Consider the following 17,614-nt stretch of genomic DNA (forward strand, 5'->3'; position numbering starts at 1 on the left):
ACGCTGCTTTTTCCCTCAGACATCATTGCATCACGGGACGTGATAGAACAGCAGAGTGTGTAGTGTTTTTGTTTCACCACGGTGCGTGACGCTCCTCACCTCCACTTGGTCAACAAAACAAAAACAATAACAACGCCGGTGGGGCGGACAGTGGCGCATATTCCATCTTTTATTGATCTTAAATGTTCTCCTCATTCCTCAGATCAATATTCCCTGTTCTGTAAGAGCAATGGCCAGGTCAGAGAACATCCCTCTGGAGGAGGAGATGGTGATCATCCTGGACCAATGCGGGCCAGATCTGACATATGTCCTGCATAGCAAGTTTGGATGTACTGCTGTGCTCCATGGTGTTGATGCCGGTGCAGGTGCCATGAAGTTCAAGAAGCCAGGTGAGGAAAGGTTTTCTACCCAGCTGTCAAAGGGCCTCAACAGTAAAAAGACAGTGAAAAATAACACTAGCGAGGCTATATACAGGCACCGGTTAGTCGGGCTGATTGAGGTAGTATGTACATGTAGATATGGTTAAAGTGACTATGCATATATGATAAACAGAGAGTAGCAGTAGTGTAAAAGGAGGGGTGGGTGGCGGGACACAGTGCAGATAGCCCAGTTAACCAATATGCAGGGTCACTGGTTGGTCGGGTCAATTGAGGTAGTATGTACATGAATGTATAGTTAAAGTGACTATGCATATGTGATAAACAGAGAGTAGCAGCAGCGTAAAAAGAGGGGTGGGGGGGGGGGGGCACACAATGCAAATAGTCCGGGGACCCATTTGATTACCTGTTCAGGAGTCTTATGGCTTGGGGGTAAAAACTGTTGAGAAGCCTTTTTGTCCTAGACTTGGCACTCCGGTACCGCTTGCCATGCGGTAGAAGAGAGAACAGTCTATGACTGGGGTGGCTGGGGTCTTTGACAATTTTTTGGGCCTTCCTTGGTAGAGGACCTGTAGAGGTCCTGAATGGCAGGCAGCTTAGCCCCAGTGATGTACTGGGCCGTACGCACTACCCTCTGAAGTGCCTTGCGGTCGGAAGCCGAGCAATTGCCGTGCCAGGCAGTGGTACAACCAGTCAGGATGCTCTCGATGTTGCAGCTGTAGAACCTTTTGAGGATCTCAGGACCCATGCCAAATCTTTTTAGTTTCCTGAGGGGGGATAGGCTTTGTCATGCCCTCTTCATTACTGTCTTGGTGTGTTTGAACCATTTTAGTTTGTTGTTGATGTGGACACAAAGGAACTTGAAGCTCTCAACCTGCTCCACTACAGCCCCGTCGATGAGAATGGGGGTGTGCTCGGTCCTCCTTTTCCTGTAGTCCACAATAATTTCCTTAGTCTTGGTTACGTTGAGGGATAGGTTGTTATTCTGGCACCACCCAGCCAGGTCTCTGACCTCCTCCCTATAGGCTGTCTCGTCGTTGTCGGTGATCAGGCCTACCACTGTTGTGTCATCTGCAAACTTAATGATGGTGTTGGAGTCGTGCCTGGCCATGCAGTCGTGGGTGAACAGGGAGTACAGGAGGGGACTGAGCACACACCCCTGAGGGCCCGCTGTGTTGAGGATCAGCGTGGCAGATGTGTTGCTACCTACCTTCACCACCTAGGGGCGGCCCATCAGGAAGTCCAGGATCCAGTTGCAGAGGGAGGTGTTTAGTCCCATGATCCTTAGCTTAGTGATGAGCTTTGAGGGTACTATGGTGTTAAACGCTGAGCTGTAGTCAATGAATAGCATTCTCACATAGGTGTTCCTTTTGTCCAGGTGGAAAAGGGCAGTGTGGAGTGCAATAGCGATTGCATCATCTGTGGATCTGTTTGGGCGGTATGCAAATTGGAGTGGGTCTAGGGTTTCTGGGATAATGGTGTTGATGTGAGCCATTACCAGCCTTTCAAAGCACTTAATGGCTACGGACGTGAGTGCTACGGGTCTGTAGTCATTTAGGCAGGTTGCCTTTGTGTTCTTGGGCACAGGGACTATGGTGGTCTGCTTGGAACATGTTGGTATTACAGACTCAATCAGGGACATGTTGAAAATGTCAGTGAAGACACCTGCCAGTTGGTCAGCACATGCCCAGAGCACACGTCCTGGTAATCCATCAGGCCCCGCAGCCTTGTGTATGTTGACCTGTTTAAAGGTCTTAAGGGTCTTACTCACGTCGGTTACGGAAAGCGTGATCACACAGTCGTCCGGAACAGCTGATGCTCTCATGCATGCCTCAGTGCGAGCATAGAAGTGATTTAGCTCGTCTGGTAGGCTCGTGTCACTGGGCAGCTCGCGGCTGTGCTTCCCTTTGTAGTCCATAATAGTTTTCAAGCCCTGCCACATCCGATGAGCGTCGGAGCCGGTGTAGTATGATTCAATCTTAGCCCTGTATTGACGCTTTGCCTGTTTGATGGTTCGTCGCAGTTCTTGTAAGAGTCCCGCACCTTGAAAGCGGCAGCTCTACCCTTTAGCTCAGTGCGAATGTTGCCTGTAATCCATGGCTTCTGGTTGGGGTATGTATCAGGAGGATAGAGTTGTGGTCGAATTTACCAAATGGAGGGCGAGGGAGAGCTTTGTACGCGTCTCTGTGTGTAGAGTACATGTGATCTAGAATTTTTTTCCCTCTGGTTGCACATTTAACATGTTGATGGAAATGAGGTAGAACTGATTTAAGTTTCCCTGCATTAAAGTCTCCGGCAACTAGGAGCACCGCCTCTGGGTGAGTGGTTTCCTGTTTGCTTATTTCCTTATACAGCTGACCGAGTGCGGTCTTAGTGCCAGCATTCGTCTGTGGTGGTAAGTAAACAGCCACGAAAAGTATAGCTGAAAACTCTCTAGGCAAGTAGTGTGGTCTGCAGTTTATCACAAGATACTCTACTTCAGGCGAACAAAATCTAGAGACTTCCTTAGATTTCGTGCACCAGCTGTTGTTTACAAATATGCACAGACCGCCCCCCTCGTCTTACCGGAGTGTGCTGTTCTATCCTGCCGGTGCAGTGTATATCCCGCTAGCTGAATATCCATGACGCCGTACAAGGCATCCTGTTCTGTGTCCTCTGTACCTGCATCTCTTCCTCTTGCAAATAACTAGGATGTTGGCCTTGTCGGGTGTTTGGAGAATGTCCTGTGCGTCCTGCTTGTTGAAGAAAAAAATCTTAGTTTAATCCGAGGTGAGTGATCGCTGTCCTGATATCCAGAAGATCTTTTTTTGCAGTAAGATACGGTTACAGAAACATTATGTACAAAATAAGTTACAAATAACGCGAAAAAAACACATAATAGCACAATTGGTTGGGCGCCCGTAAAACTGCTGCCATTTCTTCCAGCTCCATTTTAGATCTAGTTCTTAGTTCTTCCAACAGTGCCTCCTCTCAAGGTGAGATCCTGGACAAAAGAAGTAGATGAAGGGGAACTCTTATTATCATTGGTGTATTATCAGAACACTTGCCACATATCTCACAGTATTTCCTACAGTATATCTTACAGTATTTCCTACAGTATATCTCACAGTATTTCCTACAGTATATCTCACAGTATTTCCTACAGTATATCTCACAGTATTTCCTACAGTATATCTGTTATGAGAATTTTGTTCCCAATGTTCATAAACTGAACTTCAATTAAACTACTCAGTCTGCACCCCAGAGTTTGTAAGGTTCTGGTTAAATGACACAAACGGAGGCCCAGCCTACAATTGTCAACCAAGTTTATTCACGAGGGCTCTGAATATCATACAATGTACACAGCCTTTTATACCTAACATTTGGTCATACCATATGTCATACCCCTTACAAATTCCCCTCCTCTTCTTTAACACTGTCAATGCTTATCCTGCCCCATGTTACATAATCTACTGTAAGCCTAAAGGTTTCTCCCCTCCCTGGGTGGGGAGACCTTCTTCCTGTTATCAGTTTCACAGTGGTCACAAGTTGTCTGCTGTCTGTTAACAGTTCTCCTTTTCCTTGAATGTCTCACTTATATTGCTAAATAGTAAAGTCTTAGCTTGTCCTATGCACACACAGTTATAGAATTAGTATTATAATCACTCAGTTATACATTTTCAGGGTCATTTAGTCAAAACCTTAAACATATAAATTATTTTATCAATATCTCACAGTATTTCCTACAGTATTTCCTACAGTATATCTAACAGTATTCTTCTTCTATGTCTCATCTTTAAGTATTTAAGCACAAAACGGTCCATTCCGACTCCAGAGATGCAAGGAAAGGTTTTCAACCGTTTATCGAGCTCTGCGGTGCCTATCATGAGACATTGAGGGAGGCCAGACGCTGGTATTTGGATGTTTTGTACCCTGCCTCGAAGAATGTAATCACCATTCACAACAATTTCATCCAGCACTTTGGCCAGAGGGAGTTTGAAGAGCTTCTTTCCCTTCAGACCAAGAGGGAAGTTTCCATCGAGGAGAACTTTAAAGATGGCCGCTTTGGATTGACCATCCAGGGGGCTTCTATAAAGCTGCTGTGTTAGAGGTGGAAGCCCTGTGCTGCAAAGTCCAAGAGGACTTTGCAAAAGAAGAGTTGAGTTTAATAGGCCTGCAATCTCTCATCAGTTCCCCAAGGAAGCCTGTAGATGACAACAGTTCTGACTATAAAGAGAGACAGCAACATTTTCCCGGACTTCAAATTGTCAGGGTGAGTGTCACAAGAAACGATGGATAACATTAATGGTGCAATCTGTGGTATTCACTGCCTGATCAAATATGTCCATGGCTGATGCGTTACAGGTTGAGAAGGTGGAGAACAAAGCTCTGAAGCAGGTCTTTGACCTTAGGAAAAGGCAGTTGCAGGTGTCTACCTCTTCTCAGCGAATGTACCAGCGCTTGCCTGTGCAATTCTGTGACCTGCTCAGCAGAGTGGGCTTTCAGATGGAGTTTGCACCACCTGATGGTAAGAGAGATTCAGATGGAGTTTACACCACCTGACGGTAAGAGAGATTGAGTTTGCACCACCTGACAGTAAGAGAGATTCAGATGGAGTTTACGCCACCTGACGGTAAGAGAGATTCAGAGTTTGCACCACCTGGTGGTGAGAGAGATTCAGAGTTTGCACCACCTGACGGTAAGAGAGATTCAGATGGAGTTTGCACCACCTGACGGTAAGAGAGATTCAGATGGAGTTTACACCACCTGACGGTAAGAGAGATTCAGAGTTTGCACCACCTGACAGTAAGAGAGATTCAGAGTTTGCACCACCTGACGGTTAGAGAGATTCAGAGTTTGCACCACCTGATGGAAGAGATTCAGATGGAGTTTACACCACCTTTTATTGAAAGAATATTTATTTCACCTTTATTTAACCAGGTAGGCAAGTTGAGAACAAGTTCTCATTTACAATTGCGACCTGGCCAAGATAAAGCAAAGCAGTTCGACAACATATAACAACACAGAGTTACACATGGAGTAAAACAAACATACAGTCAATAATACAGTAGAAAAATAAGTCTATATACAATGTGAGCAAATGAGGTGAGATAAGGGAGGTAAAGGCAAAAAAGGCCATGGTGGCAAAGTAAATACAATATAGCAAGTAAAACACTGGAATGGTAGATTTGTAGTATAAGAAAGTGCAAAGTAGAAATAGAAATAATGGGGTGCAAAGGAGCAAAATAAATAAATAAATACAGTAGGGGAAGAGGTAGTTGTTTGGGCTAAATTATAGATGGGCTATGTACAGGTGCAGTGATCTGAGAGCTGCTCTGACAGCTGGTGCTTAAAGCTAGTGAGGGAGATAAGTGTTTCCAGTTTCAGAGATTTTTGTAGTTCGTTCCAGTCATTGGTAGCAGAGAACTGGAAGGAGAGATGGCCAAAGGAGGAATTGGCTTTGGGGGTGACCAGAGAGATATACCTGCTGGAGCGTGTGCTACAGGTGTGTGCTGCTATGGTGACCAGTGAGCGGAGATAAGGGGGGACTTTAACTAGCAGGGTCTTGTAGATGACCTGGAGCCAGTGGGTTTGGCGACGATTATGAAGCGAGGGCCAGCCAACGAGAGCGCACAGGTCGCAGTGGTGGGTAGTATATGGGGCTTTGGTGACAAAACGGATGGCACTGGGATAGACTGCATTCAGTTTGTTGAGTAGGGTATTGGAGGCTATTTTGTAAATGACATCGCCGAAGTCGAGGATCGGTAGGATGGTCAGTTTTACGAGGGTATGTTTGGCAGCATGAGTGAAGGATGCTTTGTTGCGAAATAGGAAGCCAATTCTAGATTTAACTTTGGATTGGAGATGTTTGATGTGAGTCTGGAAGGAGAGTTTACAGTCTAACCAGACACCTAGGTATTTGTAGTTGTCCACATATTCTAAGTCAGAACTGTCCAGAGTAGTGATGCTGGACAGGCGGGCAGGTGCAGGTAGCGATCGGTTGAAGAGCATGCATTTAGTTTTACTTGTATTTAGGAGCAGTTGGAGGCCACGGAAGGAGAGTTGTATGGCATTGAAGCTCGTCTGGAGGTTAGTTAACACAGTGTCCAAAGAAGGTCCAGAAGTATACAGAATGGTGTCGTCTGCGTAGAGGTGGATCAGAGACTCACCAGCAGCAAGAGCGACATCATTGATGTATACAGAGAAAAGAGTTGGCCCAAGAATTGAACCCTGTGGCACCCCCATAGAGACTGCCAGAGGTCTGGACAACAGGCCCTCCGATTTGACACACTGAACTCTATCAGAGAAGTAGTTGGTGAACCAGGCAAGGCAATCATTTGAGAAACCAAGGCTATTGAGTCTGCTGATGAGGATGTGGTGATTGACAGAGTCGAAAGCTTTGGCCAGGTCGATGAATACGGCAGCACAGTATTGTTTCTTATCAATGGCGATTATGATATCGTTTAGGACCTTGAGCGTGGCTGAGGTGCACCCATGACCAGCTCTGAAACCAGATTGCATAGCGGAGAAGGTGCGGTGGGATTCAAAATGGTCGGTAATCTGTTTGTTGACTTGGCTTTCGAAGACCTTAGAAAGGCAGGGTAGGATAGATATAGGTCTGTAGCAGTTTGTGTCAAGAGTGTCCCCTCCTTTGAAGAGGGGGATGACAGCAGCTGCTTTCCAATCTTTGGGAATCTCAGACGACACGAAAGAGATGTTGAACAGGCTAGTAATAGGGGTTGCAACAATTTTGGCAGATAATTTTAGAAAGAAAGGGTCCAGATTGTCGAGCCTGGCTGATTTGTATGGGTCCAAATTTTGCAGCTCTTTCAGAACATCAGCTGAATGGATTTGGGTGAAGGAGAAATGGGGAAGGCTTGGGCGAGTAGCTGTGGGGGGTGCAGTGCTGTTGACTGCAGTAGGGGTAACCAGGTGGAAAGCATGGCCAGCCATAGAAAAATGCTTATTGAAATTCTCAATTATAGTGGGTTTATCGGTGGTGACAGAGTTTCCTATCCTCAGTGCAGTGGGCAGTTGGGAGGAGGTGTTCTTATTCTCCATGGACTTTACAGTGTCCCAGAACTTTTTAGACTTTGTGTTGCAGGAAGCAAATTTCTGCTTGAAAAAGCTAGCCTTGGCTTTTCTAACTGCCTGTGTATATTGGTTTCTAACTTCCCTGAAAAGTTGCATATCACGGAGGCTGTTCGATGCTAATGCAGAACGCCACAGGATGTTTTTGTGTTGGTTAAGGGCAGTCAGGTCTGGAGAGAACCAAGGGCTATATCTCTTCCTGGTTCTAAATTTCTTGAATGGGGCATGCTTATTTAAGATGGTGAGGAAGGCATTTTAAAAAAAATAACCAGGCATCCTCTACTGACGGGATGGGGTCAATATCCTTCCAGGATACCCGTGCCAGGTCGATTAGAAAGGCTTGCTCGCTGAAATGTTTCAGGGAGCGTTTGACAGTGATGAGTGAAGGTTGTTTGACCGCTGACCCATTACGGATGCAGGCAATGAGGCAGTGATCGCTGAGATCTTGGTTGAAAACAGTAGAGTTGTATTTAGAGCGCAAGTTGGTTACGGCTTTGGGGTGGTACCTGGTGGGTTCATTAATAATTTGTGTGAGATTGAGGGCATCAAGCTTGGATTGTAGGATGGCTGGGGTGTTAAAACCTCTTACATCTAGACGTTCCGCTAGCGGAACACCTGCTCCAATATCCAATGATAGGCGTGGCGCGAATTACAAATTCCTCAAAAATACAAAAACTTCAATTTTTCAAACATATGACTATTTTACAGCATTTTAAAGACAAGACTCTCCTTTATCTAACCACACTGTCCGATTTCAAAAAGGCTTTACAGCGAAAGCAAAACATTAGATTATGTCAGCAGAGTACCCAGCCAGAAATAATCAGACACCCATTTTTCAAGCTACAGGAACCAGATTTTCATTTCCTCGTTGGATTTCTCTCTGGGTTTTGCCTGCCATATGAGTTCTGTTATACTCACAGACATCATTCAAACAGTTTTGGAAACTGTAGAGTGTTTTCTATCCAAATCTACTGATAATATGCATATCCTAGCTTCTGAGATTGAGTAGGAGGCAGTTTAATATGGGCACGTATTTCATCCGAAAGTGACAATACTGCCCCCTAGCCCTAAAAGGTTAAGCATGTCCCAGTTTAGGTCACCTAGCAGCACGAGCTCTGAAGATAGATCGGGGGCAATCAGTTCACATATGGTGTCCAGAGCACAGCTGGGGGCCGAGGGTGGTCTATAGCAGGCAGCAATGGTGAGAGACTTGTTTTTAGAGAGGTGGATTTTTAAAAGTAGAAGTTCAAATTGTATTGGTACAGACCTGGATAGTAGGACAGAAGGCTATCTCTGCAGTAGATTGCAACACCGCCCCCTTTGGCCGTTCTATCTTGTCTGAAAACGTTGTAGTTAGGGATGAAGATTTCAGAGTTTTTGGTGGACTTCCTAAGCCAGGATTCAGACACGGCTAGGACATCCGGGTTGGCAGAGTGTGCTAAAGCAGTGAATAAAACAAACTTAGGGAGGAGGCTTCTGATGTTAACATGTATGAAACCAAGGCTATTATGGTTACAGAAGTCATCAAAAGAGAGCACCTGGGGAATAGGAGTGGAGCTAGGCATTGCAGGGCCTGGATTCACCTCTACATCACCAGAGGAACAGAGGAGGAGGAGGATGATAAGGGTACGGTTAAAAGCTATGAGAATTGGTCGTGTGTGACATCCGGAATAGAGAGTAAAAGGAGCAGGTTTCTGGGGGCGATAAAATAGCTTCAAGGTATAATGTACAGACAAAGGTATGGTAGGATGTGAATACAGTGGAGGTAAACCTAGGCATTTAGTGATGATGAGAGAGATATTGTCTCTAGAAACATCATTCAAACCAGAAGATGTCATAGCATGTGTAGGTGGAGGAACTGAAAGGTTGGATAAGGTATAATGAGCAGGGCTAGAGGTTCTACAGTGAAATAAGCCAATAAACACTAACCAGAACAGCAATGGACAAGGCATATTGACAATAAGGAGAGACATGCTTAGCCGAGTGATCAAAGGGTCCAGTGAGAATTAGACAGCTAGCCGAGCCATAGGTAGCAAGCGGTAGAAGATGGAGGGAGGTCTGTTTTTAGCCACCTCGTGCGTTTCCGTCTGTAGATTAGTGGGGTTCCGTGTGGTAGGGGGGACCAGTCCAATTGGCAAAATCGTTATAGTTATAGTGGCCCAAGAAAATTGTCCGATAGACCTATTCAGATAGCAGCCGATCAGACAGCTAACGATTAGCGGACCGCAGATGGGCGTTCAGGTTACGTCGAGATGGAGGGGCCAGATTGGATAACTCCCTCGGGCAGATAACGTCGGTAGTCCAGTCGTGAAGGCCCAACGGGGCTCCGCATTTGCAGTAAAAAGGGTTCGGATAGGTGATTGTAGCCCAGGAGTGGCTGATGGAACTCTTCAGCTGGCTAGCTCCGGAAAAATGTATGTTAGCTCCGGGACCGACGTTTGCCAATAGTCACTCAGGTAGCAGCTAGCTAGCTGCAAGATCCAGGTGTAAATGTCCAGAGCCTGCGGTAGAAATCCGGGGATATGGAGAGAGAAATAGGTCCGGTATGCGCTGGTCTGAGTCGCGCTGTACAAAAAAACTGGCGATAGCATTTCGAGTTAATGGATAGCTGATGACCGCTAACCGTGGCTAGCTGAACTCCAACGTTAGCCAGTTCACCTCTGGCAAGCTTCTGTTGTGGATTTCAGATTTGAGGTAAACACCTGACGGTTAAAGAGATTCAGAGTTTGCACCACCTGATGGTAAGAGAGATTCAGATGTAGTTTGCACCACCTGACGGCGAGAGAGATTCAGATGGAGTTTACACCACCTGGCGGTGAGAGAGATTCAGAGTTTGCACCACCTGACGGTTAGAGAGATTCAAAGTTTGCACCACCTGACAGTAAGAGAGATTCAGATGGAGTTTACACCACCTGATGGTAAGAGAGATTCAGATGGAGTTTGCACCCCTGACGGTAAGAGAGATTCAGATGGAGTTTGCACCACCTGACGGTTAGAGAGATTCAGATGGAGTTTACGCCACCTGATGGTAAGAGAGATTCAGAGTTTGCACCACCTGACGGTTAGAGAGATTCAAAGTTTGCACCACCTGACAGTAAGAGAGATTCAGATGGAGTTTACACCACCTGATGGTAAGAGAGATTCAGATGGAGTTTGCACCACCTGACGGCAAGAGAGAAGCCAACTGTAGAATAAGAATGACATTGTCACGTCCTGACCAGTAAAAGGGGTTATTTGTCATTGTAGTTTGGTCAGGGCGTGGCAGGGGGTGTTTGTTTTGTGTGTTTTGGTGGTTTTGGTTTTGGTTCTATGTTTTCTATTTCTATGTTTAAATCTAGTTTTCTATTTCTATGTTGGGGTTTTGGTAGGACCTCCAATTAGAGGAAGTTGGTTGTTGTTGCCTCTAATTGGAGGCCATATTTAGTTGGGGTTTGTTTCACTTGTGTTTTGTGGGTGGTTGTTTTCCTGTATAGCCTGTGTTGCCTTACGGAACTGTTTCGTCGTTTTGTTTATTTTGTTCAAGTGTAAATAAATAAATTAAGAAGATGAGCACTTTACCCGCTGCGCCTTGGTCCAATCCTTACGACGCCTATGACAGACATTCCAAAAATAGAGTACCTTTTGCATCCCTTTTATATTTTCAATCAAGGTTTTGCACTAATATTGAATTTTAAAAGCCTGTTATATTAAATTAAGTGCCCTTTAATATAGACCATTTGGAAAATTCAATAAATCAGTTTTTTTTTATATGAATAAAAACTTGCTCAAGTTCACGTTTCCCTCGTCATGTTTTCCCAAATTCTAGGAAGATTGTAAACCCTCTTTAACCCCAACATTTCTTCATGATTCCACCCTCTTTGTAAAGGCCTAGTTACTGTATGTTCTTGCTTTGACAGTCATTTTTGTAGATTTTAATTTATTTAACGTGATTAGTGATTAATTTACAAGTGTCCCTCATTTTAAGGTCAACGCTGTTGCGTGAACTGAACTCTCGTTTTAATATGGTGAAACTATTCCTATTCCTTCCTTTTTTTCAAAATAAACATTGAACATCAGGCTCCCGAGTGGTGCAGTGGTCTAAGGCACCACATCTCAGTGCTAGAGGCTATATCACTACAGACCCTGGTTCAGGCTCCCGAGTGGTGCAGTGGCCTAAGGCACCACATCTCAGTGCTAGAGGCTATATCACTACAGACCCTGGTTCAGGCTCTCGAGTGGTGCAGTGGTCTAAGGCACCACATCTCAGTGCTAGAGGCTATATCACTACAGACCCTGGTTCAGGCTCCCGAGTGGTGCAGTGGTCTAAGGAATTGCATCTCAGTGCTAGAGGCTATATCACTACAGACCCTGGTTCAATTCCAGGCTGTATCATAACCGTCTGTGATTGGGAGTCCCATAGGGCGGTGCGCAATTGGCCTAGCATCGTACGAGTATGGTTGGTTGTAGGCTGTCATTTTATAAAGAATTTGTTCTTAACTGACTTGCCTAGTTAAATAAAGTTAAATAAAAAAATGGTCAATCATAGTGAGCTGGTTCTATTCTTTCTGGTGATTTGTGGTGGAAAAATTAGCGCGTCGACCATAACACAATCAAACCTTTTACCCATAGATAGATTGGCTAGACATTGTTTTTGTGAAGCTTGCACTGAATTGACCCTCCCTGTTGCACACAACAAGCTTCCATTCCACATGTCACAAGGGACAATGTATGGCTGATTTAAGATGAAAACCTCTACCATGTTACCTTAATGGCACTTTAGTATTTGATTATTATTTAACGCCTTGAGATTGGAAAACCATGTTTTTTATGAAGATGAACATGTGTTCTTTATGACAGAATGTTAACACGAGGTGTAATAAATAGTTACACTAGCCGACATGTACTCTACCCGTGGGTCTACCGCAATCAGAATATGCAGGTCGGCAACTTTCACTAGTCCTTTTCAGTCAAAGCACATACCTATTCCTGGTGTGTAGCTAGAATAACACACAACCGTCACAAAATGGTTTTATGTTGCCATGGAGTCCACTTTCTCTGATGCTGTGCATGAATATGTTTCATCCGCAGAGCAAAAGCTGGGAGAGGGGATCTATTTCAGCGGCAGCGTGCATGGAGCAGAGAGGCTTTGGAAGGGCTCAGCTGACGAGGAGTACCTCTACTTCATTGAGGCACAGGTGCTGACTGGCAAGTCAATTGTTGGCTGTCCTGGTCTCATCGTGCCACCTGCCTTTGCCAGAGACCCACTCACCCTGTATGACAGTGTGAACGGAGGCGGAGACACCTGGGTCATCTTCAATGGTCACCAGGCTCTACCTGAATATCTGATCACCTGCAAAAAGCCTACATACGTAAAACCTCACGGTAAGACATTCTACATGACGTTCTACTTGACGTTCCACTTGACGTTCCACATGACGTTCCACTTGACGTTCCACTTGACGTTCCACATGACGTTCCACATGACGTTCCACTTGACGTTCCACATGACGTTCCACTTGACGTTCCACTTGACGTTCCACATGACGTTCCACATGACGTTCCACATGACGTTCCACTTGACGTTCCACATGACGTTCCACATGACGTTCTACATGACATTCTACATGACATTCTATAGAATACCCTATTACTTCATTAAAACAGTGTGTTCTGTCCCATGTGGTAGCCTAGTGGTTAGAGCATTGGGCCAGTAATCTAAAGGTTGCTGGATCAAATCCCTGACCTGACAAGGTCAAATCTGTTGTTCTCCCTGAGCAAGGCAGTTAACCCACTGTTCCCTGGGTGCTGTGGATGTTGATAAAAGGCAGCTCCCTGCACCTCTCTGATTCAGAGGGGTTGGGTTAAATATGAAAGACACATTTCAGTTGAAGGCATTCAGTTGTACAACTGACTAGGTATCTCCCTTTTATTCTCACAGCATTGTTCAACTGGGGTAAAGCTAAAAAGCCACAAAAGAATGAGGACATTGTCATCGAGGGCCGGGAAGTGGATCCGGCTGTCTTCCACATTTCTTCCAAAGTGGATCATTGGATCAAGGACCTGGACCTAAAGGAACCAGAGAGCAGCAGCAGCCCACACGACGCTGTCTACCTGTCCGAATCCCACCGCCACCGCATCCATGACATGAGAATCCAGGAGATGCTGAGGAAGGCCAGGGAAAAAGAGTCCTTCAACAGGAACATTAAAGTGGCTAGCAACATGGTGGATTGGCAGCAGCAGCAGCCAGGGGGGCAGTACCAGAGATTCCACCCCATCCATAACTTCCATCTGCAGCAGGCGCTGGAGAGGAAGCAGCCCCGTGTGGAGGTCTCTGTCTGGGGGAAAATGTGTAAGTTCACCCTGCCTGACAGGGCTGCTAACAAAACAAGTGGGGGAAAAAAAGCTGACAAAAGCAGACAAATCGACAAGTTAGCAGGTACAGGTTGCTGTATTCCATACAGAGTTAATTTGTTATTTTAACCTTAGCTTATCCTCTTGTTAACTAAGTTCAAGTTCAACACGTCCATTAGCCGGAAGTCTATTTGCATTTTCTTAACCTTTGTATTCTGTTCATGGATACCATTATTGTGAGGAAGGTAACATTTTTAGAGCAGTGGAAACAACTATTACATGGGCAGATGCTTCGCTGAGACTGTTCTTCTTTCTCGTGGCACTATCATATCCTGTATACAACTATGCATGCCCAGTTAGTGTTAGCATGATGGCTAAGTGTGACATGGTTTTCTTATGGGAAATGCTAACTGTTCACCAACTTAGTAATAACCGTGTTTGTTCAAGCTCAACCTATTCAGGTTCTCCCTCAGCATTGGGATGCCATGCCAGCCAACACGTCCTGCCTGTCCTGCCTCATCCAGCCAGGAAGCACAGAGCACAAAGCAGTTTTAAAGCTGTTCCGAGCCACCTGCCGCAAAAAAGTTATAAAGGTAGGCTACCTGTTTTCCAAAATACACGTCCATTGTAGTTATTTTTATGTCTTCGGATGTTCTGGATGTTTTCTGCATGACTGTGTGAGTAATGGGTTGATTAGTTCAGGGTGACTCATCTGTTGGTCTCTAGCCTTCTGACTAGGTTCCTGTCTTTCTAGGGAGTTTTTCCTATCCACCATGCTTCTCTACCTGTATTGTTTGCTGTTTGGTGTTTTGGGCTGGGTTTCTGTACAGCACTTTGACATCGGTTGATGTAAAAAGGGCTTTATAAATACCTTTGATTTGATTTGAATTTGATTTGATTTGAGATCAGCCATATTAAATGGTTTGTTTATTAGAGACTTTGTGTGTTAGTATTTAGTTAAGCACTTGGAAATAATGATGAGGCCCCTCAGCTCATCTAGGGGTCATCTTGGGGTCATCTTGGGGTCATCTAGGGGTAATCTAGGGGTCAGCTAGGGGTCAGCTAGCCAGATATTTGTTTGTCTGGATCTTTTTCAGCCCACAATAATAATCTAAGATGTATAGAAGGTATTCAGGATACATTTCAGAGTCTATTAATGGCTCATATAAAGTGTTTTCCCTCAATTTATTTCAGATTCAGAGGATCCAGAACCCAACCCTGTGGAGGAGTCTCCAGATCAAGAAACATGACATGGAGCTCAGGAACGGTCACCAGAAGAATGAGAAGAGGCTCTTCCATGGAACATGCCACACAACCATCAATCACATCAACAACCATGGCTTCAATCGGAGCTTTGCTGGGAAAAATGGTAAGACAGATGCGTACGTTCCATGGACAAGGAGCCTGGTCCCAGATCTGTTTGTCATGTCTTGCCAACTCCTATGGTTATTGGTAAAAGTTATATGTACAATTATTTTGCTCTTGATTTTAAACTTAGCTTGTGCTTCTCATTTACTCAGTCCTGTCTCTGCAGTAGTCTAAAACCAGACGCAATGTATAATTTTTCCAGCTACAGCATTTGGATATGGCACCTACTTTGCTGTTGGTGCCAGCTACTCTGCCAGAAGCACATACTCAAGACCGGATCTCCAAGGGCAGAAGTATATGTACCTATGTCGAGTTCTGACTGGAGATTTCACAGCAGGACGACATGGGATGACAGTGCCTCCAGCTAAAAGCACCACGACTGTTGAACTCTACAACAGCGTGACAGACAACCCATCAGGACCATCTATGTTTGTCATTTTCCATGACAATCAGGCATATCCTGAGTACTTGATCACTTTCCTCTAGACCCTGCGGAGAAAAGCAAAGAAATGAATGCTCTTACTGAACTTTCAAAAGTCTTCCTTATGATTATGACTATGTGCCTTATAAACTGTTATACACAACTTTTATTGAAGAAATGAAAATGACTGATGTCACTTTTGCATGGAAAAGTGTAACCATTACAGGTTATAATGTAACCCGGTTCAATCTAACCCTAGCCTGAACCACAACCACAACCCTAACCTTAACCCTAACCCTAACCCTAATCCTAATCCTAACCCTAGCCTGAATCACAACCACAACCCTAACCCTAACCCTAATCCTAATCCTAATCCTAACCCTAGCCTGAATCACAACCACAACCCTGACCCTCAACCCTAACACCAACCCTAGCCTCTACCACAACCCTAACCCTAGCCTAAAACCTAACTCCAACCCTAGCCTACGCCTCAACCCTAACCCTAGCCTCAAACCTAACCCTAACCCTAACCCTTGCCTCCACCACAACCCTAACCCTAGCCTCAACCCTAAACCTAACCCTAGCTTCCACCACAACCCTAACCCTAGCCTCAACCCAAACCCTAACCCTTGCCTCCACCACAACCCTAACCCTAACCCTAGCCTCAACCCAAACCCCAACCCTTGCCTCCACCACAACCCTAACCCTAACCCTAAACCTCAATCCTAACCCTAAACCTCAATCCTAACCCTAAACCTCAAACCTAACCCTAATCCTTGCCTCCACCACAACCCTAACCCTAGCCTCAACCCTAACCCTAGCCTTAACCTTAAACCTCAACCACAACCACAACCCTAACCCTAGCTTCATGTCAATGACCCAGTTCAACCACAACCCTAACCCAAACCTCATCAAACCCTATTCCTGCAGCCATATTCTACCCCTTTATTATTTGTAACTTAGACCTCTGCTCTGACATTCTGGGGTTTCATTCTCAATTCTAAAAATGAGATTCTAAAATGGGTGGTTCAAGCACTAAATGCTGATTGGCTGACAGTCGTGGTATATCAGACCGTTTACCACGGGTATGACAAAACATGTATTTTTACTGCTCTAATTATGTTGGTAACCAGTTTGTAATAGAAATCAGGCACCCTGGGGGTTTGTGGTATATTGGCCATATACCACAAACTCCTCGGGCCTTATTGGACACAACTTGGTGTGATAAAAAAGGTTTTATTCTGAACTCACCAGAATGCAGAGAAAGACAGTGAGTGAGTGAGTGAGTGAGCGAGAGAGCTAAAACTAAGCATGTTTAAGTGGTTTTATAATGGTGAATTGAATTTAATAACCTACCAATAAAACCTAATTATTCTGTATACATTTATGAAGATAAATAAATATGTTGTTTTTCGCATCAATTCAATGTCTACATCCTCCCTAACAAGGCTTGGCTCTAGAAATACTAGTACAGTCTGTGCAGGGCAGGATTTTGTTCCAGCAAAGCATCAACACACTTTCCAGCTAATTGAAATGTTGTTTTTGTGCCCCTAGGCCAATTCAGAAAGCTGATAGAGGACCTTATTACTGATCAATGTGTTTGTTTTCTCTGACCCTGTTTTCCTGAGTCGTGTATTTTCTTTCATTTCTCTAATTCAGGGCTCATCTGTGAAGAGACCTCGGTCTCAGCATGACTCCCTGATAAAATACAGGTTCAATAAAATAACCAGGGTCTTGATGATGATTGGTTGGCTTGTTGAATTAGGTGTGTTAGTGCTGGTATCAGTGTGTGACTTGAGTACCAGCACCTCCATTTTGTTGTTGTTCCTGCACCTCTTATAGAATATCAGATCAACAGTATAGTGGAGTTGCTGTTCCTCTTATAGAATATCAGATCAACAGTATAGTGGAGTTGCTGTTCCTCTTATAGAATATCAGATCAACAGTATAGTGGAGTTGCTGTTCCTCTTATAGAATATCAGATCAACAGTATAGTGGAGTTGCTGTTCCTCTTATAGAATATCAGATCAACAGTATAGTGGAGTTG

The 17,614-nt window shown here is 44.8% G+C and overlaps 1 protein-coding gene across 2 annotated transcripts; it reads left to right on the forward strand.

The window, feature by feature from the left end:
• Window positions 1–205: 205 nt before the first annotated feature.
• On the forward strand, window positions 206–17,328 carry LOC106601944 (protein mono-ADP-ribosyltransferase PARP15). 2 transcript variants are annotated; one of them, XM_082972955.1, is made up of 5 exons: window positions 206–389; window positions 4,158–12,809; window positions 13,366–14,371; window positions 14,973–15,147; window positions 15,349–17,328. In XM_082972955.1, exons 3-5 carry the CDS (start codon window positions 14,264–14,266, stop codon window positions 15,630–15,632), a joined length of 567 nt encoding a protein of 188 aa, XP_082829081.1. In that variant the 5' UTR covers window positions 206–389; window positions 4,158–12,809; window positions 13,366–14,263; the 3' UTR covers window positions 15,633–17,328. The 2 variants fall into 2 exon arrangements, with proteins under 2 accessions (XP_082829081.1, XP_082829080.1); XM_082972954.1 differs by lacking the exons at window positions 14,973–15,147; window positions 15,349–17,328 and having other exon boundaries at window positions 13,366–14,255.
• Window positions 17,329–17,614: the final 286 nt, after the last annotated feature.

The sequence above is a fragment of the Salmo salar genome, chromosome 03 (assembly GCF_965601325.2).
Source record: "Salmo salar chromosome 03, fSalSal1, whole genome shotgun sequence".
Taxonomy (NCBI): Eukaryota; Metazoa; Chordata; class Actinopteri; order Salmoniformes; family Salmonidae; genus Salmo; species Salmo salar.

Excerpts from the sequence above, each read along its gene's own strand:
- LOC106601944 (XM_082972954.1), top strand. The coding sequence starts at position 12,467 with ATGGAGTCCACTTTCTCTGATGCTGTGCATGAATATGTTTCATCCGCA. Across the intron at positions 12,810-13,365 it reads TACATACGTAAAACCTCACG|CATTGTTCAACTGGGGTAAA; the intron begins GTAAGACATTCT and ends TTATTCTCACAG.